At 41.4% G+C, this 25,797-nt stretch overlaps 1 protein-coding gene across 1 annotated transcript in view; it reads right to left on the reverse strand.

Annotated features, from left to right (window-relative positions):
- The window catches only part of NTN4 (netrin 4), a 149,250-nt gene that overhangs the window by 54,062 nt on the left and 69,391 nt on the right, over positions 1-25,797 (reverse strand). Inside the window, 2 exon segments of the mRNA XM_021006486.2 lie at positions 2,960-3,148; positions 8,118-8,244. Coding sequence (XP_020862145.1) covers positions 2,960-3,148; positions 8,118-8,244 — 316 coding nt within the window.

A 25,797-nucleotide genomic window follows, 5' to 3' on the forward strand; every position in this document is an offset into this window, starting at 1 on the left:
AAACATATTATACTAACCATATTATTATAACCACTCCTTGAGGTATGTAATGTAAATATTATTATCCTTATTTTATAGATTTGGGAACTGAGGCTCAGTCAGAAATGCCCCACAGTATAATGGAAAGAATGATGACTTTGAAGTCAGGGGATCTGAGTTCAAATCCTTCCACTTACTACCTGTGTGACCTTGAGCAAAATATTTAATTGTTCTGGACCTTAGTTTCCTCATGTATAAAATGAAAGGGTTGGACTGGATGGATGAATGAATGAAAAAGCATTTGTTAAGCCCTTAATGTTGACCAAAGCCTATAAAATCTTTCAGGCACAAGTCTTTTAAGAGAGCTGGCTGCTGGCTCAATAAATGTTAACTGACTATGAGTAGGACAAAAGTAATTCTTATTATCCTATCTCCCTCTCTTTTCACAAGTGCACGAAGATAAGGGATCTTTTCATTTGTAGACTTAGGGTTGGCGACCATTCTGCATTAACTAGGATTTAGAGGCATAGCTTGTAAACAGAGCTCTAGTCTAACAACAACAACAACCCCACAAAGGGAGGCATTTCTATGGGCCCTGATTACCTGGGCAAAACTCCCACAGCACATTGTATTTTAAGGCTTGGGCATTTTTTCTTTTGTTTTTATAAATTTTGCCCCTGTTGGATCCCTTGGTGGATTCTTCAATTTTCCTTCCTTTGTATATCACGCTTTTACAAACAAACCTTTAAAAACAATTAGGTCTTTCCATGTCCCTTGTGAAATAAAAGGCATGTAACACTGTAGTTATCAATGGATACCATACTATCTTCTTGCATTTTACAATGGGGGATATGACAATGCTTATTCACCCTCTCTTCCTTCAACACTAATAAGACTTGGAAAAGGCTGGAGCTAGGATCCCATAAATGACTGAGGACACTTTCTGCTGCTAATGGGATAGGGTCTTTTCAATTTAAAATCAGCTTTCGCCTTAAAAATAAGGCACTCCCAACGGACATTAGATCTGGCGTAACAGAGAGGAGTGATTTTGTTCTCTACCTTCAGAGGGCATTGTGGAGCAGGCCAAATGGGGGACAACAATTTTTACTGAACCTTAATGTGATTCTAGTCAATTCACAAACATTGACGAAGCTCCTCTGACGTGCGAGGTAGTGCACAAAACCAAAACGAATTGGTTCTTGTTCTGTAGGAGCTGAGAGTTTGCTGTTAGCCATCTGACCAGTCTGGGAGATATGAAAAGAGCAGGGAAGACATCCTCAGTGGGGCAGCACTCCGGCTGCGGCTCCGCCTCACACTAACTCCCTCCCAGCGCTGGCTCTGCAGGTTCTCTATCCCCCAACACATACACACTCACGTGGACTTGCTTCATCTCCAAGTTTACCCTTCATAGTTACCTGTTTTAAGTAATGTCACATAGGTTACACGGATCTCCATGGATTCTACTTTTTTCAAAACTAACTATCTTTCTTGGGTTTAAGCCAACAACTCAGCAGAAAGCACAACTGCTCTTTGAGACTCCAGCCATTTTAGGAGGCGAAGTAATGACTGGTAGATCCCATATTAGTTATGATCCACAGTGCATTGTTTAACAACGTCAAGTCCCAGGGAAAGCAAGATCTTTTCTGTTCTTTAAGCGATCAACACTAGAATGACACAAGGGCAGTTTGCAAGTAACCTTTCTTTTTCATTTCACCAACTAAATTCTGTTTATATTTTGGTGCAGTTTGTAGTCTTCTTATTAATTAAAAATTAATCTTCCAAGTCAGGGGTCAGCAAACTATGGCCAGGGCTACATCTGGGGCCTGTTTTTGTGTGGCTAGTAAGCTAAGAATGGTTTTAAAGCTTTATTTTAAAATGTAAAAACCACTCCTAGCTCTCTTTCCCTTGCTTACGACTAGACATGGCTTACTCTTGTTCTGAGGGTCCATTTCTGAATGGTTTTTCCTTCAATATCCCTCTCTTAGCTCTTTCTTTGTCCTCTTAGTTGAGCCTTGTTTTCTAGTGCTATTTTACATAATGGTGTTCTCATCTAATAAAAATGCTACAAACAAGGCAGAATGTCATTGTGGGTAGAGGGCAAAGCTTGGAGTCAGCAAGATCTGGGTTCAAGTCCTGCCTCTGATCCATATTGACTGTATGATCCAAGGCCAGGTACATGTAATTTCTTGATGCCTTTGGCAGCTCTCCAGGAGCTGAAGTCACCTTCAGAGAAGGTGCCAACCTGCACTGGTAAGAGGCAGTTTCCTATAGAAGTAAAATCAGAGGCTCTGTTCTTATTCTTACCCTATTATTCATATTACTCATCCCCTGCTGTGACCGAACTACCACTCGCAAGTGCAGCCACGCCAGCCAACCTGAAGCAGCAAGGCCCCTAGATGTCCCAGGCAAGTCAAAGCCCCACCTCCATCTGGGCCACCATCTCCCTTCAGACTCTGAAGAAAACATCCCAGGACCGTGAATGCCAAAGCCATAGGAATAGCCATGCTTCCAGCCTTGTGCCCTTAGCCATCATCCTAGGAAGGATTCCTTGTGCAGATGAAGCCTGGCAACTACTCTTGCAGGGGCTGCAGCCACAGCTACTGAAGATCCAGAAAGGAAAGTTCTTGCCATCAAAGTCTTTGGCTCTATCAGACAGTTTAACATCAAAAAACCCGAGAGGATTCTATCACTAGAAATCACACTGAAGAAGCATCACCATCTGTTTTGCCACCAAGCCCTAAAGACCATGGGACATTTCCCTTGACTTGTATGAAGCCTTCCATGGGGACTCTCTGGCTTTTTTATTTGTATCCCCGCCTTCCTTCCTTCCTTCCTTCCTTCCTTCCTTCCTTCCTTCCTTCCTTCCTTCCTTCCTTCCTTCCTTCCTTCCAACTCCTCTAGACTAAAACAACAAATAGTGGAAGGCATCTTCTCTTCCCTTCCATTTTAAACCTCTGCTTCTTCCCTAGGAGTCACTCACATTTGCAGGCATCTGGAGCAGAGAAGGGTCTCCGAAGGTCCCGGTAGAAGCCTGGCTTGCACCGCTGGCAGTGTTGGCCTTCTGTGTTGTGCTGACAGTTGTCACACACTCCACCACTCTGATTTCCTGATGCTCGCCATACATCCTTGTCAAAGTGACATGCATCAGCATGGCCATTGCACTTGCAGGCTGGGAAAGAGGAGAGAAGGAAAGCACACGGTGAAAAACGAGGCAGAAGTGTGAGCTGTGATAGGGCTTTTCAAGACTCAGAGTGTTAAGGGGTAGTCAGGGTAAACTGGGTACCTGTTTTTAAAACACCAAAATTTCAAGATCTTTCTTTGTTCTAAGGGAAACAACAAAGTTAAAACTTGTTTGTTAAACAAAGAAACTGGAACATCACTAATTTCCAGGGTGGAGCTTTATATTAGAGAGGAAGTTAACTACAGACCAAAATGTCTCACTTCTTTGCAATGAGGATAAAGCTGCAAAAAGCCTACAGTGATCATGGCCTGTTTCTGGGCATCCCTTGGCCCCATTCTGGTTGCTTTAATGAGTAACCAGTTTAACCAGTTGATAGCTTGAAAACTCGTGCAACATGACCACCTATGAAAGAGATACTGACCTATTGATTGCTCCCTCCTCAAATTTTCATTTGGCCCTCTCTCAGGATCTCTCCTTTGCCTACATAATCTACTTTGCATTACATGCATATGTAAGCATGCCCTATCTCCCAGACTAGATTATGAATCGCATGGGGGCAGGAGCCATATCTGTTTCATATCCGTATCCTCGGTGCCCAGCTCAATGCCTTGAACACAGGGGCTTAATAGGTGCTTGCTGAATTTGGATTGGCCTAAGCTAACACTCCGGAGTTACTTCCAAAAGTTCTAGTCAAAGTACAACAAATAGAAGAACATATTGTTCTTGGAACAATATTTCTGAGGTATAGCTAGAGAGTATGAAGTTAGGGTAGAGAAATCAAATTCCTTCAGAAACCACAGGTTCCCGTTGTAAGCCAGCTGCCCTATCTCTCAAATACTAATTTCCCTAGACATATTTCACCGATTATCTTTCCACAGATTCAAGAAGCACGCTCTCTTTTCTTTTTCTTAATGGACTTAACTGAGCAACTGGTTTCTATGTAAAGGGCCAGAATGGCACTCTAGGAAACAGGGAAAAATTGTATAAACTATTTGAAGTGATTTAGAATAAAAATATAAACTTGATTGCAATTCTGCTTTAAAATATTTTTGCCATTGTTTTTTCAGTGTTTTCTTGATATATGATGGTACCAGGTCAGATTCTTAATTTAAAATACTCTAAAAACACAAGATAAGGAACATATAGAGAGACCATAATGATTTCAGATATATAGTTAAGGGCAATTGTTAACATTTCTCATAAACAAATATAAGAATCATATCCTTAACTGATGCCTGAAAAGATGGAGCTCATAGTACGTAGCTTTAAATCTTATAGATACTAGGAAAATCTAAGTTTCTGTCAATACCAGGAGTTGGTGGCCAGTGGTTGGGACAGATTGAGGCTGTGACTCTGAGAACAGATGGATCTGCCAAAATAAGGTGAGCCATCCGGGCAGTGAACCCTAGGAGGGAGCCTAAGCAGATGGTTGGGGAACGTAACAATAAGCAATAGGCACTGATTAAAGTAGACAGATGAATGGCACAGGGCGAGCAACACTGGGTAAGAGGAGAATACCCCCACAAACAGGTTGTACAGCCCCAGCACATCCAGGTGGAAAGGCGGTGAGTAGCAAGCAGGAAGGCAATCAGCGTGGGGGGATCTAGCAGCAGGAAACAAGGAGCTAGCCCAAGGGACTGAGTGCAGGGGGCAGGGCTTCACTACCTAGTGAGAATAAGGCCTCAGGGTTGTAGGACAAGGTAGGAAGAGAGAAATATAAGAATAGTTGAACAAGACAGGGCTCTGTATTAGTACTAGGCTAACAAGATGGGGGACTTGGTCACAATGAACCATTGTGAGGGCTAGGGGACAAAGAGAGCAAGAGTAGAATCAGGAGGGACTGTTTGATTTTTGTCTTTGTCCCACATACCTAGTCCAGTACTTGCCACACAATAGGCATTTAATGAATGTTTGGTGAATGCATCCTGTATTTTTCTCCTCTGTAGGAGAATACACAGGATAAATCTATGAAGGTCAGGCTGCCCATAGGAATATGTCCGATTTTTAGTGTTAAGTCAATTCCCTAGAGAGAAATTAGCATCAACTATAGAGGAAGCATTAAGGAATCATAACCTGGTCTTCAAGCTCATAGTCATGGCCTCGAATGAATGCTTTAGTTAGAGATGTCAGCAGCTGGCAAATTGCCCAGGTCTTTGTAATCATCCTGTTTGGGCTCCATGTGTTATTAACCAGTGCTATAGGCTGCTCATCCATGACCTTGATCAGGAGTTCCCTTCATAAAAACAATTAAAAAAAGTTTTTCCCTAGGGATTATGACATTTATAGGATATTTTTTAAAGTACAGTAGTTTGGCTAAGCTGGAAAAATTGGAGGTGAAGTTGCAGAAATGGAGCAAGCACATGGTTGGAGTTTTCACGGTTCACCCCCTCCCCAGCTCTCTTCCTCAACCACCTTCTCAGGGCTGTCCTTGGGGAAGTGCACCCTCACTCACGGCTGCCCAGAGAGGGTAGTACAGCTTATTATCTGGAATCTTGTTTATCATCCAAAGTGCCCTTGATGAAATCTTTTTCTTTGTCTGGGATGCTGTAGCAGCTTTGATCACATACCAGTAGTGACTTGATGTATCTAGCCAGCTTGCTTTATAAAACCAATCCATTAATTCAGGAAGTATTCAATAAAGCCTTTGAAGTGTCCTTTGCTGTGCTAGGCCTGAGGATATAAATACAATGAAACAATCCCCATTCTTTTGGAGTCTATTTTCTCATGGGTGGAAACAAGTACAAAATAAGTACAAACAGAATAAATTAAAAAAGAACATACACAAATAAAAAGAAATCAATGAAAGAGGCAACGGATATAGAATTCTCCTCAAAGCCAGGAAGACCTAGGTTCAAGACTTGCTTCTAAGACACACTGACTGTGTGACCTTGGATCATTTATTTAATATCTCAATGTCCTAGGAAATTCTATAGAACTATAAATTGTAAAGTTATAATAATAACGAGAATTAGCATTTCATAGCACTTCCTCTTAAAACACTCTAACATTTTATCCTCAAAAGAACCCTGGGAGGTAGATGCTATTATTATCCTCATTTTACAGATAAGGAAACTGAGGCAGAAAGAAATTTAAGTGACTTGCTGAAGACCATACAGTTGATAAGTGTCTGGGGCTGGATTTGAACTTGGATCTTCCTGACTCTGGATCTAGCACTCCATCCACTGCACTGCCTGGCAGCTCTGCCTTGCTTGAGGAAATTTCATCACCAAGGAGTGAGTTCCCTCTACCAGTGAAATTATAGGTCTCATCTGTACCTGTATTCTTAAGTATAAAGTAGGGAGAACAGTAGCAATTGGGGAAGGATGAGGAAAATCTTCACTAGAAAGCTGTGCTCCAGTTGTGAATTGAAGGAGAACAGGGGTTCATGGAGCAGAAAGGAGAGTGTCCAAGCATGGGGAGAGAGATGGGAGATGCGATGGCCCTTGGGAGGAGCAGAGACAGGGCCAGCTTGGGTGGACTGGAGAGTGCTGAAGGAGGCGTGATGCGCAATGGGGCTGGAAACACAGGCTGGGGCCAGGTTACGAAGGGCTTTAAAACCCAAATAAAGAGGTTTATTCTGTATCCCTGAAGTGATAGGGAGCCACTGGGGTTTACTGAATACGGACAGTCGTAGGTTCAGATGTGTGCTTAAGGAAAATCAGTTTAGCAACAGTGTGGAGACTGGATTGGAAGGGGTACCAACTGACACACAGAGGCTAATTAGGATAAATTAGCAAAAATCTAGATGATAAGTAATGAGAGCCTGTGTGGGTGGAGAGAAGCATCAGGTGCTGGAGATGTGAAAATAGAAATGGCAACATGTGGCAAATGATGAGATCTGTGGAGTGAGGGGGACTGAGGAGTCAAGGATAATGCTGAGGTTCCAAACCTGGCATGCTAGAAGAGTGGTGGTGTCCTTAAAAGAAACAGGGATGTCTGGAAGAGGGTTATGCTTGGGGGAAGAAAGAGAATCCTTTCTGTTTTGGTGTGTTGAGTTTGAGATGTTTCCAAGACATCCAGTTTGAGAAATCTGATAGGCAATTGTTGATGTGGGATTGAAGCCCAGGGGAGGGACTGGGACTCTCCAGATATACAGATCTGGGAGTTATTGGCACAGAGAGAGAATTCAGCCCAAGGGAACCGATGAGGTCGCCAAGGGAGGAGTGGAGAGAGAGAAGAGAAGGGCCCAGGACAGACCCTTGGGGGAATACCTTGGGTATATCTGGAGATAATGGGGAAGGACTGAGGTTGGAAATTAGAGAAAAAAGATGACTGAGATTGCAATTTGCTGGAGAAGAGAGGAGGAGATAAGATCATTGGGGCTAATGTTACCAAGGAAAGGGCCTCATTGTCAGAAACTGTGGGGAGGGAGCAGAATGATGTCAAGAGATTCAAGAGCAGATGACAGTGTAGGGTTGAACTGGTTAAATAGAGGGTCGAGATTTGGAAGGGAGGAATGTTAAGTGAAAATTGGGATAATTCCATAAGAAAGTACAGAGAGGTGAAAGGATTGAAGATTTTGATGAACATGAAAAACAGGTTTAGGAGGGATGAGGCATAAAGAGAGATGATAGAAGGTTATGATCACATAAAGGAATGTCAGAGTTTTTGATTAAGGAAGTGCTACACTTGTGCGCTAATGGACCATCCCTCTGTGAGGCTCAGGTGGAGTGGAGGAGCAGGTCATGGGATCAGTGCTGGCCTTCCGCAGAGGATCTAAGCAAAGTCACCCATTCCTGGCAGAACGGGCAACCTGGCAGCTTTACAAACAGTGCCAGTTTTCAATGGTCGATGCATCAGTTGGGGGGGCGACGTGCCACGAGCTGTTTTGGAAGAAGCTAGCACCGTCTGTTTTCTCCCACCCTGTTGCCTCTGAAGACTCAGGAGACAAGTGTCCCCAGAAGAGTTTGTGGTACAGAGAAGGCTTCTGCGTGTCTGGGGTTTGTCACTTACTTACTTCTGCATTCATTCGGGGCCCCCGTCTTGCCGTTTGCAGCCTGCCAGGGCCGGTCGTTGTAGAGGGGGGCACAGTGCTGGCAGTGCGAGCCTGCAGTGTTGTGCTTACACGTACACTTTCCATGTACCTACAACAAAAATAAACCAGAGCCGTGATTGCAGGGGATGCCAGGGAAGAGAGGGCTTCCCACAATCTAGGCCACAGTGTCTGGCTCTCCCCTCTTGATGTTTATTTGCTTTGAAGGATTAATTGCAATCCCAGCAGATCCTGTGTTCAGTGTATTCAGGGATTTTTGAAGATTGAATAACACCTTTTTTTTTTCTTCTGATTGTTAGATGTGTGGTCCTAACTTGCAAGTCACAAACATAGCCTTTTTTCTTTTTTTTTAAGCACATACTGAAGGCATCCCAAGGAAAATTAACCCAGAGATCTGTAAACAAAACAACCAAAAAATATTTACTGAGTATCTACTATGGGGAAGGTACTAGGCTTGAGTGATATAAAGAAATATCATTTTTGTTATTGCTACAGAAATGCTAGGAGAGTTCTGAGGAGGCTGGGGTGGTCAAGGATAGCTAGCAGAAATAGACTTGAAAAGCTAAAATTTCCAGGGGCAGAAAAGAGAGGGGGAGGCACCACAAAGGGAGGAAACTGCAGGAACAAAAGAGGAAGCAGAAATCATCTTTGTGGAGAGCAGTCATTTTTCAGCATGTCTGAAATGCTCTGAATGGACATAGGAATAACCCTTGGAATTCAATTTGGAAATTGCTCTCTCAAAATAACATAGAGCTCTCACTGATTCATGATCCCAAGGACTGTCCTTTTTTTTTTTTTCTACTTAAGAGCTTTCTTTCTTTTGGTACCTCTTTCATGAAATAAGTGGTCCTTACAGCTAAAATGCTGATTTATACTTGAAATCGCCATTAACCCAAAGAGCCACATAATCATAATACGCTCTGTAGAGTTAAAAAAAATATTACAGATTGCATGTGGAAAAACTTGCTAGGCTCAAGAATTACCCTGATCTAACGATCACTGATCTAAATGTGTATAGCATGTAAAGCAAAGATTTTTCCTGGTATTCTGAGAATAAGAGGAAATAGAGTCATCTCTCTAGGGAGAGAGCATGGCAGAGGGGAATGGGCAAGGGATCTGGAGTTAGAGAACCTGGACTCCCATCATAGTGCTATTAGTTACTAGCAGTCTGACCTCTGGCAGATCACTCTCTCTCTTTCCTCATCTGAAAAATGTGAATACTTGCAATACTTATACCTGCCCAGGTTGTGGTGAAGAAAGTGCTTTTGCAAAAGTGCTATGTAAATATTAATTACATCACTGTTGAAGTTATTTTCTGTTGATGTAATTGTGTTGTGTGATGAAGGGTTTCTCTGGTTGCTTTTAATTAGAATAGTGCTCTATATGCAGCAAGCACTTCACACTTTTTTTTTTTAGGCAATTGGGGTTAAGTGACTTGCCCAGGGTCACACAATTAGTAAGTGACAAGTGTCTGTTCAGAGGCCGGATTTGAACTCAGGTCCTTCTGACTTCAGGGCCGGTGCTCTATCCACTGCAACCACCTAGCTGCCCCATAATATATTTTTAAAAATAAATTTGTTTGTTGAATGAACAGTCCCTTTTATCCCTCAAGGGATAGGGAAAAAAGTTGGTTTTGTTTTGTTTTGTTAAAGTGGGAGAAACGCGGACTGAGGTCAAACAATATAACTCTACATGGTCACGATGCTGCATAAGTCTTGTACGTCTATTTTAGACATGTTCAGCTACCACCATTGCCATGTCTGGTCATCACGTCAGTGGCAGTGCAGCACCGTGAAAAGAACTAACCCCAAATCTAAACCCTTCAGATTCATTCCTTAATGCTGAGTATCCCCCAGGACTCTGTCCTGGGTCTTCTTCTCTCTCTAGACTATTTCCCTTGGCAATCTCATCAGCTTTCATGGATTCAATGACTCTCAGATCTACTTATTCAACCCCAATCTCTCTCCTGAGGCAGTTAGCTGGCACAGTGAATGGAGCCCTAAGTGTGGAGTCAGAAAGACCTGAGTTCAAATACAGCCTCAAACGCTTACTAGCTGTGTGACCCTGGGCAAGTCACTTAACGTCTGTTTGCCTTAACCCAATGGAGGAGGAAATAGCAAACCACTCCAGTATGTTCTCCAAGGAAACCCCATGGATAGTATGGTCCATGGGGTCATGAAGAGCCGGACGTGACTGAGTGACGACAAATAACCTCTCTCCTAGCCTCCAGTTTTGCATCTCCAGCTACCTGGTGGACATCTTGAACTAGATGTCCCATAAACATTTTAAACTCAACATGTTCCAAACTGAATCTGTGACCTTTCCCCTCGACTCTCTTCTTCTTAATGTTTGTATTATTACAGAGGTCACCAACCTCCCGGTCACACAGGCTCACCACCTCAGTGTCATCCTCCATTCTCTCGCTCACTGCTCACACCCACTCTGTTGCCATGGCCTGTCGATGTTCTCCTTGCAAGATCTTTTGCATACAGCCCCTTCTTTCCTTTGACGCCACAGCCACTCTGGTGCAGGCCCTCTTCACCTCATCCTAGCCCCATTACAGAAGCCTACTGGTTTTTCTCCCTGCCCAAGTCTCTCCCCACTCCAGTCTACCCTCCACTCAGCTATTAAAGTGATCTTCCTAAAGCACAGGTCTGACCATGTCACCTCTGCTGTTCAATAAACCCCTGTGGCTCCCTATTATTACTTCTGGGATCAGATATAAAAATCCTCTGTTTAGCACGCATAACCTGGCCCTCTTCCACCTTTTCGACTTATACCCTACTCCCCACGATGCACTCTGGCAGCCAGTGACGTTGGCCTCCTTGCTGCTCCTTGCACCAGGCACTCCAGCTCCCAGCTCCACACATTTCCACTTCCTGATCCTCATGCCTGGAATGCTCTCCCTCCTTCTGCCCCCTGGCGTCCTCGGTCTCTTCCGAGCCTCATCTAAAATCCCACCTTCCAAAAGAAGCCTTTCCTGAACCTCCTTCATGCTAGTGCCTTGCTTATGTTGACTATCTCCAATTTGTTATGTTTACATTTTGACTGTACAGAGTTGGTGCGTAATAAATGCTTGTTACCTGACTTCCAGACTAAGCTCCAAGCCCTCCTCTGATAAGTACTAGCTGGGGGCTGTGAAGGCTAAATGAGATAATCCATGTCAAAGTGCCTTGATGTAACCATTAAGTGGTATATGGAAAGCTGCAAGATGCAGCCAATAGAGAGCTGGTTTTGAAGGCAAAAAGACCCGAGTTCAAGTCCACCTCTGACACATTCTGGGGCTGTGTGACCTGGGGCCAGTCATCTGAACCTTTAGTGTCCCAGGTAACTTTCTACAACTAAAACTTGCAGAGCACATGTACTCTTGCTAGATCGATAGAGGGGATGATCTCACTGGGAGTTCCCTAGACCAATGTAATCACAGTTAGGGACTAAAAAAAAAAGGGCTGCATAAACGTTGGTTATCACTAAGCTATGAATTTTCCTCTGTGGTCTCAGGTCCTCCACACCCAGGTTACAGTTCCTCATTGAGGACCTAGCTCTTCTCGGACATGATTTTTTCAATATGCCCATGGGTTTGTGAGCATTCTCCATACAGCTCTACCCAAGCTCAATACCACTTTTTTTTTCATGTTTTTCAGCACCTAAAGTGCCCTGCCAAGCTGAACTGCTTCTGAAGAGTCAAAGTTATGCCTAGGTATTTCCTTCTTCAATTTTTGCAGAGGTGTTTGGACCTGTTATTGCTATTAGGTCTGTTTTAATTCAGCTTTTTCACTTCTCAGGAATGAGCAGTAAATCTGTCTCATTGCAGAACTTCTGCACCAGGAGTATGTTCAATAAAGACCATATGCTTTTGTGTTGGGCTTGATTACTCAATGCTCTTTTCAAACAAAAGGGAATCTTGGAGAAAGGGACTGAGTGGAAATCTTTCTCTAAGCCTGAAGAATCTGGGTATACTGAAGACATGATGATGCAGCTGGAGAAGAGCAGCAGAAAGGGGAAAGAGAGACACTCCAAGAACACAGTGCTGACACCCTGATCTGGCAGCAGCTGGTGCATAGGAGGAGCTTAATAAATACTTTTAAAAATTAGTCTCTGTTGTGTCAAATCTGTTGAAATGGCTGGGCAGCATTAGAGTCAGAATTCCTAGAATAAACCATATCTATTCCATCATAATTAAGAAGGGGCAGCAAAGAGGGCATTGCTTAGGGAGGGCACAAAAAGACATGGTAATAGAGGTGGGAAAATTAGATAAAGAATCTATAATGGGGGTAATCACTTGGAGGGAATCCTCCTCCCCCCATGTGCTCAGGCTTGACTATGCCCTATGAAGTATGGGTGCAATTGAGTACTGAGCTCCTCAGCCTTCTTCTGGTGAGCCAGGTATGCTCCTTGGAGTGTGCCAGGGAGGAGAGAGGCAGGGGCCTGGGGAGGTTGAGAGGGTTATGATTACCTGAATTAAAAATAGAATAAATAAATGTTATGTATCTCAAGCATCTTGATGAAGTCCCTCTGTCACTAGAGAAATGAGTCAAATCTCACTGCTTAAAATTCCACTGCAACTGCAATATTTATATAACAAAAAGACTTCCAAGCCACCGACACTATTTCCTAGTGTTAGTTACACACAGCTGTTATGCTGCTTGATGTAGCCACAGAAGTGCCTGGCAGACTGTATCTGCAATGAGAATGATGCTGCCCTTAATAAAAGAAGGCCCTGTGAGCTCCTGGCCACCTCTTGCACAGGACCCACTACTAAACAGCTGCCAGACTCTGAGACGGGGGAAAGCCCCACTGCACCAGAATGGTTAATGGTTGAAGTGAGGGCTATGTGGAGGACAGGAGCAGCAGCAAAAGCAGCACAAGCTGAAGTAAGTCTAATCAAGTGGTGACTTCCTCCTCTGCCTCTGTTTAGGAACCTAGAAAGGGCCTGAGACTGGCCGGCTGACACAGAAACTTGTTTCCACAGGGCCGAGCAACTTATTTTTCAAGCTTAGCAGAGTCCTCAAAAAAAAAGGAGAGCCAGGGACCCCCGTTCCCATCGTGCTGGGGCTCCTCCCCTTCTTGTCCACTTGTGTGCATCAGTGTTCCTCCAACTGAATGGTCCACTGGGGTCTGGGTCCCAGGAACAGTGTCTCATCTTTGCATTTCTGGGGAAGGCAGAAGTCTTGAGCCAGGCCCTCCTTTGTTCAGGGGGTACTCAGAGGACCTGGTTTTTGTTAGAGTGGGAAATCATCTTCATGCTGATAAGTGACCCCAGACTAGGCTGGTTTGCTTTTTGTCTCACGTGTAGCTCTGGGTCCCCCTTCCTCCCAGCAGTATAGCACCCTGACACATATTTCAAGAAATCCTTGATACAACAAAATCATAGTACAAAAAGTAAACTGGAGAGCACCTTATATTTGTTGTCATAGAATCTGCCATGAATCAGGTGGTTCTTCTATTGAGAAGACTCATTTATGAAGGGGAAGTAATAATGGTTGACATGGGTTTAGAGAACTTTACATGCACTAATCATTTGATCTTCACTCCTACCCTGTGAGGTACTTAATAGTCCCATTTTACAGATGTATAGATCCAGGACGAGGGAGGGCCGGTGATTTGCCCCTGGTTATGTAGCCAGTAAATGTCCAAAGTGAAATTTGAACCTAGGTATCTCTGACTCTATGACAGACACTGCCTCTACTTGGCACATAATAAATACTAATTGAATTTGTGTCATGCTCTTGTATCGTAGTAGAGGTTCACAGAGCTTGCTGTTGTTGTCAGAGGCCTTACAGATGTCTTCCTCAATCTCCTTACTTTTAGGTAACTTAGCACATGAGTGCCGTAGAACAGCACCTCCAACAACGGCTAGTAGCATCTGCCCCTGCCCCTAACAGCTGACCAGAACCAATCAGTCAATACTTACTGATGAACAGCCAACTGCAAGGCACTATGGTTTATGCTGTAGGAAATACAAAGAAGTATTAAGACACAGACTCAGTCCACAAGGAACTTATAATAATCAGTTTGAGGAAATAAGATACATATGCAAGAAAAAGTTTACCACCACAAGGCAAGAAGGGGTTAAAGTCCAAATAGATGAAGAAAAAGAATAGTACAACAGTTAGGAAAAGGGAGAACTTAGTGGAGGAGAGAGAATTTCAGTTAGCCTTGAAGGACGGGTAGGAATTCTAGAAAAGCAAAGAAGGGGGGTGGAGCAAGGGAGAGCGGGCATTCTGCTTGCTAGGAATGAAGAAGGCAAAGGCATGAAGGTGGAACAAAAAAAGGTATTTGGCTGGTGCTGAGAGTTTATGTTGAGCAATTGGAGAAGAAGTTGGAAAGTTAGCTTAGAATGAGATGGTAGAGGGCCCTGAATACCAAAGTAGGGATTTGGGGCTTTGTTGTGAAGGGCCATTGAAAGTTTTTGAACATGGGAGCGACACACATCTTCCTTTGGCCCTTCCTCTGGTCCTCCTTTATGTTGTTCTCTCACGCTTCTCTTTTTCACTTCTTTTCTCCAGTCTGTGCCCTGGGATTGTGAATGGGCTCCAAATGCATAAAAAAGGTAATCAGGGTTTAAAAAGTACCTGACTCTTTTTATTATCTCCATCTTGTACCATTTTTGATCCTGGATTTACCTAGCATCTTTCTGCTTAAGGGTTTGTCCTAGGCCATGAATTCCAGGCTTGAGAGGCCACAGACATCCCAGACATCGAGGGTCACCTCATCAAACATTCACATGTATCACGGGATGTTGAAGACGGATCATTTCCCTCCCTCTTCCCCCACTCCCACCCCCCAGGGAGGACCTCAGAGCACTCCCTTGCTCCCACATGCTGAGGATTTGGAGAAACCTCCCAGGGTCTGAATAATGTCTGCCCAGCAAATTTTTTTGCATACAGAAAAATTCAGGGAGCTGTCATTTTGACAAGGTACCAAAAATAGCTGTAAATCATTACCTAGAGTATTTAAAACAAGAAATCCTTCCTCAGCGATACAACTATTGCTGTTCAAGCTTGAGAGATCACCCACTATTTGATGCTCGTGAAGAATGTGCAAGTAAAACTAGGTCTTCATTGAAAAAAAAAGACACTTGAAGAAGAGGAGACATTGAGTATACTAAACTGATCTGACTTGGTCTACGTATGACTAGAAAAGGATCAGGCAAATGGGGTTAGGTAAATAACACTTGGGACTGGCCTGATTAAGTATAACTCCTGAAGAAGAATTCTGTGCCTATTTGTAGAGTTGCAAGGTTTCAGATCTACTTTAATGACCAGATTGCAATTCCTTTTTGTTACCAACATTCTTTTATATTCTGTGAGTTCTTTGAGCCCCCTGTTAGAGTGGGAATTCTTTCTTCTTCTCTGTTGATGTCAAAAATTTCCCTGCCCAAATCCAGTAGAGTTGTTTGTTACTGACTGGTGTCCCATGTAAGAGAGGTAAGCATCCCAAAACAGTCTGCTTTTGTCAGACTACAACTAGATTGTCCATTCAACACGCACTGGAGAAGCAACTACATGCGGGTGAGGAACTGTGCTTTGCACTTTGGAATGCACAAAGACAAGAGGGAGGCCTTGCCCTCAAGGAGCTTAACTTCTACTAGGAGGATATAACTTGCTCCTGCACAAGTATAAGCAAAGTAATTTCAAGAGGGAGATAATGCCAGCCACTGAAGGAATAAGGAAAGGCTTATAGGAAATGTTAGTGAGGGGGCAGCTAGGTGGCACAGTGAAGGACCTGAGTTCAAATCCAGCCTCAGACACTTAACACTTACTAGCTGTGTGACCCTGGGTAAGTCACTTAACCCCAATCGCCTCACCAAAAAGGAGGAAAAAAAAAAAGGAAATGGTAGTGAGGTTGGGCTTTGAAGGAAGTCAGGGATTCTCCAGTAGAAGCGAGGAAGGAGAGTATTCCAGATATGGATGACTCCTTATGCAAAGGCATGGAGGTAGGGATGTTATATACAGTAATTAGGCTAGTCTGAGTAGAACAGAAAGTCGCGAGAACTCATTGCAAGAGGCAACTATTATGGCTGAACACTGTGTTCAGTTATGGGCTCCCAGTTTTGGGCAGGACATGGATAAATAGGAACATTCCAAAGGAAGGCAACCAGGGGACTAGAAACCCTATCATATGAGGGTTGGTTGAAAGAAATGGTTAGATTTAGCCTGAAGGAAAAAAAGGCTGGAGGGGGAAGCTATGAGGTTGACAGACTTGGGGGGGGGCAGAGAGTTGATAGTTATCTCCAAATATTTGAAGGTCTGTCAAGCAGAAGAAAGATTAGACTTAAGTCTCTGTGGCTCCAGAGGGCAAAACTAAGACCAATGGGTAGAAATTAAAAGGAATCAGATTTCTCTACATGTTAGGAAGCACCTTCCGAATAAAACTGTTCAAAGCTGAAATTATTTGCCTAGTAAAATAGGGAGCCCCCTACTAGTGGAAGCATTTATGTGAGGCTAGAGAATGACCTGTAAAGTATATTGCAGGAAGCAAGGTCTCTTAGGTCCCTTCTAACACAAGACTCTACAAATGAGACTTTCTTCTCAGGTATTTTTTTATAACTGTTATGATACAGAGACTCCTACAAGCTTATGCCCACAATGAACAGTAACCAGAAGTCTAATGTAAAGAAAAGAGATCCTCTTGTTCAACAACATGTTTATTAATACTCAGCTATTTTGGTAACAGAGGCCATATGAAAGAGTCATGCACATTTTGGATGAATTATTTGGCTTTCCTAGGCCTCACTTTCCTTATCTGTAATATGAGGCTGCTGAGCTAGATCACCTCTAAGATGTTCCTTCTAGCTTTAAAATTCTGAGCCTGAGTCTGCAGGTGAGGGTAGGATAACTTTCCTATGAGTAAGCACTGAAGGGTGGGAGGAACCACTCTAGAACCATTCCTGAGTGGAGAAGAAGAGCTGAGGCACAGCAGTCCCACGCAGCTGTTCCTGCAATTAACCTCATACCCAACCAGTTAGGATTGTATTTTTCAGTATCTCATAAAAAGCAAACACAGTTGCGTAGTTCCCCCTTCTAACCCCTAGTACATGGTTGCCATTGAGATTTGCCCTATATATGCTGGCCAAAATGGCAATCCATCTTTCTTAAACATTATGGCACATGTTTCTCTTTCCCTACTCTACTCTACTTTTCAGACTGTCCTTGAACCAGAATGAAGACTTTTCCAGCCACTCAACAGTGTTAAAAACAATAGCCTTCTGGCCTCCAAGATAGGTTACCCATTCTCGTGATGGTGATTTATGCTACAGAAATTCACCAAAATAGGATTAGAAAGGCTGGGAGCCAATGTGATTTATGCTCCTGGAGAATTTAACAGAATTCTTTTAGGAAGGGACATAGAATAAGTAACTGAGATCTTTTCTAGGAAAGATCACAGAATCATTGGATCCCAGATCTAGAGCTGGAGAGACTTCAGAGGCCACCTCATCTAATCCCTTTATTTTACATACAAGGAAACTGAGGCCCAGGGAAGATATAAAGAGCTCATATTCAAATGTTTGTTGAATTTCCCACCTCTTCTTGCCCTATTGAAAACTATAATGGAAGTGAATGGGAATATAGTATTTGATTTATAACCAATTTTTCAACAACGTATTTAATATGTAACATCAGGTCATAAATTCATATAATTACTGCACCAGCCTCTGTTCTCTGTTATTTTTATTCATTATCTTGTAATTTGGAATTCCATGTAAAATTTCAATGACTTTACTCTATATTAACATTAGAATTTCAAGAAATGGAAGATGGGAATGGTGCCTTATTTATAACTCCCACCACCAAATGCCTATTTAAGGATGACTTCAGCAACTCATTGAACTACCATCTTATGAGAACAAATTATTTAAAACTAGGAAATATCTAACCAGTAACTTGGATATGATATGAACGGGGGAAAATATTTGTAAAAGAGGCAGTGTGTCCCTTTTAAAGAAAAGGATCAACTCCTAAGAGAATGAATATCTTATGCATGCAAAGATATAAATTACAATAATAGGCTAGCCTGTTGAAACCTGCTCTTTTTATTCTGGACAAAAAACATGATCAACAATGTAATAACACGGCCCTTCATGGAAAAAGAATGCCTTGTGAGAAATTCTCAAACTTTTATTGAGGAAAATATGTCTTCTATGAACTTGGAGTGTGCACTTGTGATTTAACAGAAGAGAGGGTACAGTGGTGAACATAAAAACCATAACTGAGTCTAAAGGCAAAGGCTGCTTGAGAGACCGTGAAGGAGTTAGGGATAAAAAGTAAGTATCCAAAATATTGTCTATTAAGATGGTACATGGAAGTAATAATGTAAACAACTGAACAACCCTTTTTTGTGCTCCCTAATATGTATTTGATTCTAGAGAAAATGGCTCTTGTCAAGACCATATGGGCAGTGAGAAAATAAAGACAGTCCTAGGGAAAAAATACTATCATGGTCAAATTAATGGCTTGTCCACAGTTTCCCAAATCTCTCTTTCACTATCCATCACTGAGTTAGAAATTCCATTCAAGATTTTATTCTTTTTAGTCTTATAGACTCTTCTGTCCTCTGGAGTAATTTATTAAAATGCAAATACCCCAGGAAAGGGAACATCTTAAACCATCATCGGCTAAGAGGTGGAGGGGATTATGGCCATTAACTGCTTTGTCTGTACGTTTGAACAGAACACCTAATCTTGGTATAGGGGAGATAGGAGTTGCCAAATGAGAGGAAAGGCAGAGGGGGAAAAGATGATTAAAAAGCAAGATCAAAGAATACCAATGCAAAACTTTGACTACTTTGACATTTTGCCTAGGACTGGTCCTGGTTAGACGGTATAGGAAAATGTGGATCAGGTGAATGTAAGTAAACTTTACCAATAAAGACAAAAATTTCAGTCTGGGGTTTAGAAATCCTCCACAACTATTCACATAATTAATTCTGTCTAGGATCTGATTTAATGAATTAGATATAATTTTTTTCCCACTTTACCAGGAAGTATAGAATCCTAACTGGATTTTCTGCCGGGGTGTCGTTAGCAGACTATCCCCTTGGACTGCTTGGTAATGAATGTCCAAAGAATGTTTAGCTTTTTAAAAGTTTCCACTGTCCAGAGTGTATCTTTCTAAGGAGCACATTTGTTGCGAGGGTTACCCTGGTCCATGCATCTGGGTAAAGGAAGGCTTGAATAATTCTCATCTTGGTTTAATATCTGAGGTCCATTATAAATTTAGGTCAGTCCCCACCCAAATTACTGGTCACTCTTGGGAGCTCAAAGGTAGATTCCACCATCCTCCTAAGGAGTCGGCCTTCTGGATCTAGGTGGCACTTCTGGCCTTTTGGAAGTATTTGCCAGCCCACATTCAACAGACATGAAATTTATTTTTAAATGTTAACAACAGAAGTGTGAATAGGATCCATAAATGAATTTACAATCTGTTCTTCCCTACTGTGGCCCTTAACCCACCACATCTATACAAGCTATTACTATTCTCATCAGATAAGACTGGCAACATTTCAGGAACTTCCTCTCACATAACAGTTAGATGGCTTTTGTAGTCAATTTTTATTTAGGTTATGAAGATGACAAACGACAATATCACAAATACCCTAGCGTCTGAAATGAGTCCTTTTCAAATTTAGGTTGCTGGCATATTTCCACTTTTTCGTGTACAAACGTCTGTATGCCCTAAAGCTTTCATTTGTGTGTCCAAATGTCAGTTCATCTGATATGTGAATACCACTGGCATCAGAAACCAGGATCTCTAAGGGTGCTTAGAGACAGTACAATCTTTTCCTCTCCACCATAAAAACAAAACCAAAAACCTCCAAACAAACAAATAAACAAAAACATCCCAACAACTTTATACATTCCAAATTAACTGGTACAAATTCAGAGTGCTTGAAATTGTTGTTTGGTTGTAATACAATGATTAGAATAAGCAACTAGAAACCAAGATCTGTGATTTATATAATTCAACATATATCACGGCCCATCCCAGGGAGTAACATGGTTTAGTGCAGAGGTTCTTAACCTGGGGTCGATGGACTTTTTAAAAAAATTTTTTGATTTCAATGTTTTTAGCTTCCTTTGTTATCCTACATATTTTATCTTATGCAACATTATTCTGGGGGAGTCCATAGGTTTTAACCAGGCTGCTAAAGGGGTCCATGTCACAAAAAAGGTTAAGAACTCCTGGTTCATGAATAGAGGTCTGGACTTAGAGTGAGGAAGACCTGGGTTCAAATCCCATCTATGACTATTATTAGTAGTGTGACCATGGGAAAGTCTCTTAACCTTAGTTTGAGTTTCTTAATCTATAAAATTCCTCTCAGCTTCAGTTTCATTATTTATAAATGGGAATAGCAATTCTTAAAGTATCTGCTTCACAAGGATGTTGTGAGGGACAAATAACGTACATAAAGAAGTTTGCAAATTTTAAAGCACTATTACCTGCAGAAAGCAAAAAGAAAGAAAAAAGCTAGAACTTGCCCAAGGGCAGAGAAAAGTTTGCTCAATATGTACGATTTAAAAAACAAGTCAATTAAATGCCAGCACTTTTTGAGGCTTAAAAACAATTGAACAATAACACTATTCAAAAATTAATAGATGAAAGAAGGTTTAAAATATTGCAATGATTTTTAATTTATACCTACATCAATAAAAGTGTTTTTAGAGTAGGGCACAGTTTGAATTCTGGGTTCCTAGGAGAAAACTGTGGGAAGGGATTCCTCACCCTTTGCTCACCTTTATGAGAGCAAAGAAGGGGCCTATCTTTCTCTGGGCTGAGGACCTTACTTGTATTTATGGCCGTACACTCAGAAGCAGAAATATTACCTCTTTTGGAAAACACAGTTGTCAGATTGTCTTTTCCACGCATATTTTCTTAATGAACAAATCATATTTCTGCCATCCCTTATCTTACTACATAAAGTGAGCTAATGACGCTTTCTATCACATTTACTTGAGGATTTACTTTGGAAAATGCCATTTCAAAATCCATGATTGTAGCTCAGCATGTTTGAATTCCCTACATTTTCAAGAACTTAATTCTGGTAGCTTCCTCTTTTTCAGAATCATCAGGCAATTTGTCTTCCCTCTGGGCACTGTAAAAAATATTTCTACCATAAAAATGCAAATAGCGTTGGACTAAAAATTGTAATGCCCAGGAGGGTTATGAAGATTACATTTAGATAAGATCACACTATTGCTTACTTGGGAGATTTTTCTGTTCTTACTTCACTGCATAGACCTGTTCCTTAGTTGTTCTTTGTGTATTATGTTACTAGGTGAGCATGTTGCATTGTTACCTTTGCTGTGGACGCACTAAGGAAGTCAGAGCAGCTGAGCTGTGGAATAGGGCAGTGACAGCTGGGAAGAGCCCCAAGAACTGCACCAACCCCCCAACACTCCAGGGCTTCTTGCAGTCAGCCAGGAGAAGCAGACCCTCAGAGCTAGTGAGTTTGCAAGGCCAGCGCAATCAACCACTGGGGCAGAGCTGATTCTCTCAGGAAGAGGAAAGGAAGAGCTAGATAGTGAGCTAAATGAAGCCTCTTTGTGATGAGGGAACGTGGCTGCCCCTGGATGTCTCGATGATGTCCCCGGGGTAAGTCTTATGTGCCAGGCTGGGGCACGAACTGTCTCAGGTTTTGAGCATAAAGAATACTGAAAGATTTGATAATGATGCATTTGTCACAAGATGAATATCACAAGTAATTTTTCTGTCCCATCAGATTAAAAAAATACCTACCTATACATATGCATTTATCAGACACATAACATACACATGTATCTAAAGATATGAACCTAGGGTACAAATGCTTTTGTGTGTATATCTGTGTGTGTTTGGTAAATTACCAAGGTGCTCATCTAGAAGCACCAGGCCAGGGGCCCACCTGACTCTGGGGTTGGCACCTCAGCCACTCCTCCCCCCAATTATTTAAACCTAATTAGCTAGTTGTGCTCGTGAATTAAGAAGTCAGTAAATGACGATCGCCAGGTGTCATGTATCCTAACTGAAATGGAATGTCATTCATTCTGTATTTCAATCACCTAGCCCACATGTGTAGATTTTCGATGACATAGCATCTACTGAAAACTTCAGCCGCCTCTGCGTAGTACTAAAATCCCAGGGTACCCATATGGTTTTTTTCTGACCTAAGGATAATAGCAGCTGATTTTGTTTGTTGTTTACTCATTTTCTCAGTTGTGTCATACTCTTTGTGACCCTTTTTTGGGTTTTCTTGGGAAAGATATTGGAACAGTTAGCCATTTCCTTCTCCAATTCATTTTACAGATGAGGAAACTGAGGCAAACAGGGTTAAGTGACTTGCCTAGGGTCACACGGCCAATAAGTATTTGAGGCCATATCTGAACTTAGGAAGAAGAGTCTGAGTCCAGGACCTGCCTTCTATCCACTGTGCCACCTAGCTGCCCTTAATACCAGTTGACAGTATTGCCCATTTGTCTAATGTTTCTCTATTTCTTTGCCGCTGAATCTTCTGTCCTAGGCCTGGAATAATCTCTCGTCTCATTTCTGTGTCTTCAGATCCTTGAATTATTTCTATTTATGTACAAAATTGTATCACCTCAGTAGAATGTAAGCTCCTTGAAGGCAGGTATTGTTTAAAAAAAAAACCAAACCAACCTTTTTTTTTTGTTATTTTCGGTGCCTAGCACTATTCCTTGCACATTTCTGAATTTAATTGACTAGTGATAACTATGTCCTTGACACCTTCTGGGGCTCTTCTTTTGGGTGTGCATCTGTGTTGTTCCAGAACCCTGGTACTAATCATCTAAGTGGGGGCTACATTTATGGTCAGATTCCGCCACGGAGTTGGGAAGGTCAATATGTAAAACTTAGGGGGTGGTGAGGCTGAAAGAGTCCTGTACTTGGAATGAGAAGATCTGAGCTCAAATTCTACCTTGGACACTTGCTAGCTGTATGACTTTGGGCAAACTACTTGATTTCCCTGTGCCTTAGTTTCCTCAATTACAAAATAAGGGATTGGTCTCAATTGCTTCTAAGCTCTCAATCTCTGAACCTATGAATCTGGATCTCTGGATTTTAAAAATATACTGGGAAGTTATACAGCCTCTACCCTCCACCTCGCCTAAAGATCAACATTGGTGCAAGGTAGTGGGGCTAAAGTTAGGGGATTAGTAGGTCTGACCAACTTTGCTGTAGCTTTGCTCACCACCCTTCACTGCAATTTATACAGATCCACCAGAGTAGCACATGGAACATGCTCTAAACTTGGCTAAGGAGTTTGATTTTTTTTTTTAGTCAAATGCCTCACTACCTATGACAAGTTACTACAATGACCATAAAAATCCATGTCTCTCTGCTCCTTTTATTTAATCTCAACTAAGGGTTGTTTTCACACTCCTCCTTATGCTTGCCTTTCCACACTTCTTTGATTTTTTTCAAGGTCACAAAGCAATTCAGTGTCAAGGCTGGGAATAGAACTCCCAAGAGACTCCCAAAATACCAGAAGCCTCCATCTCAGAGCAGTGATGTCAGCAGGAAGATGTTTGTCTGCCACCACCACCTACAAGACATATTAAGGACCTTTTAGGGTATACATTCCTTAGTAGGCAACATGAACCATGACAACTTCTATTTCTATGGAGCCCATTTATATTGAATACGTTTGTGGAAAAGATAAAAAACAAAGACAACAATATATAACCTATAGTATTATGTTCTATGTTCATCAACCTGGCAGTTAGTAAGAAAGAATTTAGGAAAGTGAGAAAAGTAAGAGTCTATTCTACTACAACTCATTTTGTAAGCAACCACTGACAGCTGACAGGTAATATTTGACAAGAGATTGGGGAAAGGTTTTATGTTTTTATTCTCAGTATCTTGAGAAATAAAAGGCATTTTGTAATAATCTGGGGGTAGAGTAGAAGCCATTAGAGTTACTGCAGGGGCATTCCTACGTATCTTTTCTCCATTAACATGGAGACCTTCACTTTTTCACTGTGTTCTCATAGCTGTGGGCTGTCTTAAAGAAAAATTCGTGGTCACACACTACTTTGTATTCTCTCACAATGTTCTTCTTTTCCTTCCTAGCTCACATTTTCCACTCTTTTCCTTTCTTCTTGACAGCTCTGTTTGATTGTCACTAAGTATTCTATCCTATGCAAAGGCTGTTACAAAAGTTGACTTGTTTAAGATAAATGAGCCACTGAGTATTATACAAGAAGCCAGTTGCTAGGGCATGTTTTCTTCTGCAGTCTTTTGTCCTTGAATTCATTCATTCAAATGCTTCTTTTCATATCGCAAATTTGCTTATTTCTTGGTGAGTCTTGTAAAACACATTCTTGATAACTAAGTATGCTCATGTAGAGAGTGAGAAACAATGTTAGAAATGCTGACTTATAAAAAGCTAACTTTGATATTTGAGATTGGAATGATAGTTTACATTTATATAATGTTTTGCAGTTACAAAGTACTTTCCACATTTACGTCACCATAAAGATATATGTGAAGCTCTGCAAGTAGACGCATTTAAGGTTCTTTTTAAAAAAAAGTCATTTTCTTATCTTCTGTCATCCCCAAAGTATTTGTTTTTACATAGTAAATTCAGGCACTGGACTTTGAAAATAAAATGCTCATTCTGGAAAATTCTTAGTTGCTTGCCAACTTTTAGGAAGGTTTTAGATTGACAAACAAGATGCAAGATACTCATCTGTTGCCATCTGAGTCACTATTCTGTTTTACACCACATTTTTAGGAATATGACTAATCATCTCAATTTTGTCCTTATTCTCACGGTTCATGAGGGCAGTTAAGTTTTGGGTATGTCACAAAGGCTTGCCATAATGACCAATACAGCAATAACTTATATGTGCCTCCAAAGGTTATGTGTCATGTAATCTTAACAGTGCAGACTTCTAAAAGGATCAAACTTTTTCAGGATTTATGAGATAAGACAAACACTTTGAAAATCCCACAAGGCACACTACATATACACATACTCATAATACATACATGTATAATACACATACATAATTACATACGTATGCACATACATTTTATATATTTTGTCTATATCTATCTATCTTTCTATCTATCCTTTCTTTCCCATTAAGAAATTTGGAGGTATACTGATTCTTTCATTCAAACATTCCCAAGTCTCCCCCATTCTTAAAAAACATTCACTAGGCCTTAATATTCCCTTGAGCTCCAGTCTATATCTCTACTTCCTTTCTCACACGAACTCCTAGAAAAGTTGTCTAAATTTACTACTGCCTTCACTTATTCTCCCCTCATTCACTCTTCAAATCCTTTTCAATGTTGTTCAACTTCATGATTCAACTGAAACTGCTCTTTCCAAACCTTCCAATGATCTCTTAATTGATTGCCAAATATGATGATCTTTTCTCAGCTTTCATTCTCCTTGGCATCTCTCCTGCATCTGACACTGTTGGCCATTTTCACTGAATTTTTTAACTTTAATACCAAAAAAGTACATAAAAGAGGATTGTACATGAAACCACAAATCTCCATTTCATTCATTCTTTTTTTAAAGTATGCAACAAATTCTACATGTTACTTTCAAAACTTTCTCACTTATCTGTACTTCCTTCTGAATTTCCTTCTGTTCTTTTTTGGTGCATTTAGAAAATGGTCTCAGTGGTCCATTT

Source organism: Phascolarctos cinereus, unplaced genomic scaffold (assembly GCF_003287225.1).
Source record: "Phascolarctos cinereus isolate Bilbo 61053 unplaced genomic scaffold, phaCin_HiC Scaffold_1;HRSCAF=81, whole genome shotgun sequence".
NCBI lineage: Eukaryota > Metazoa > Chordata > Mammalia > Diprotodontia > Phascolarctidae > Phascolarctos > Phascolarctos cinereus.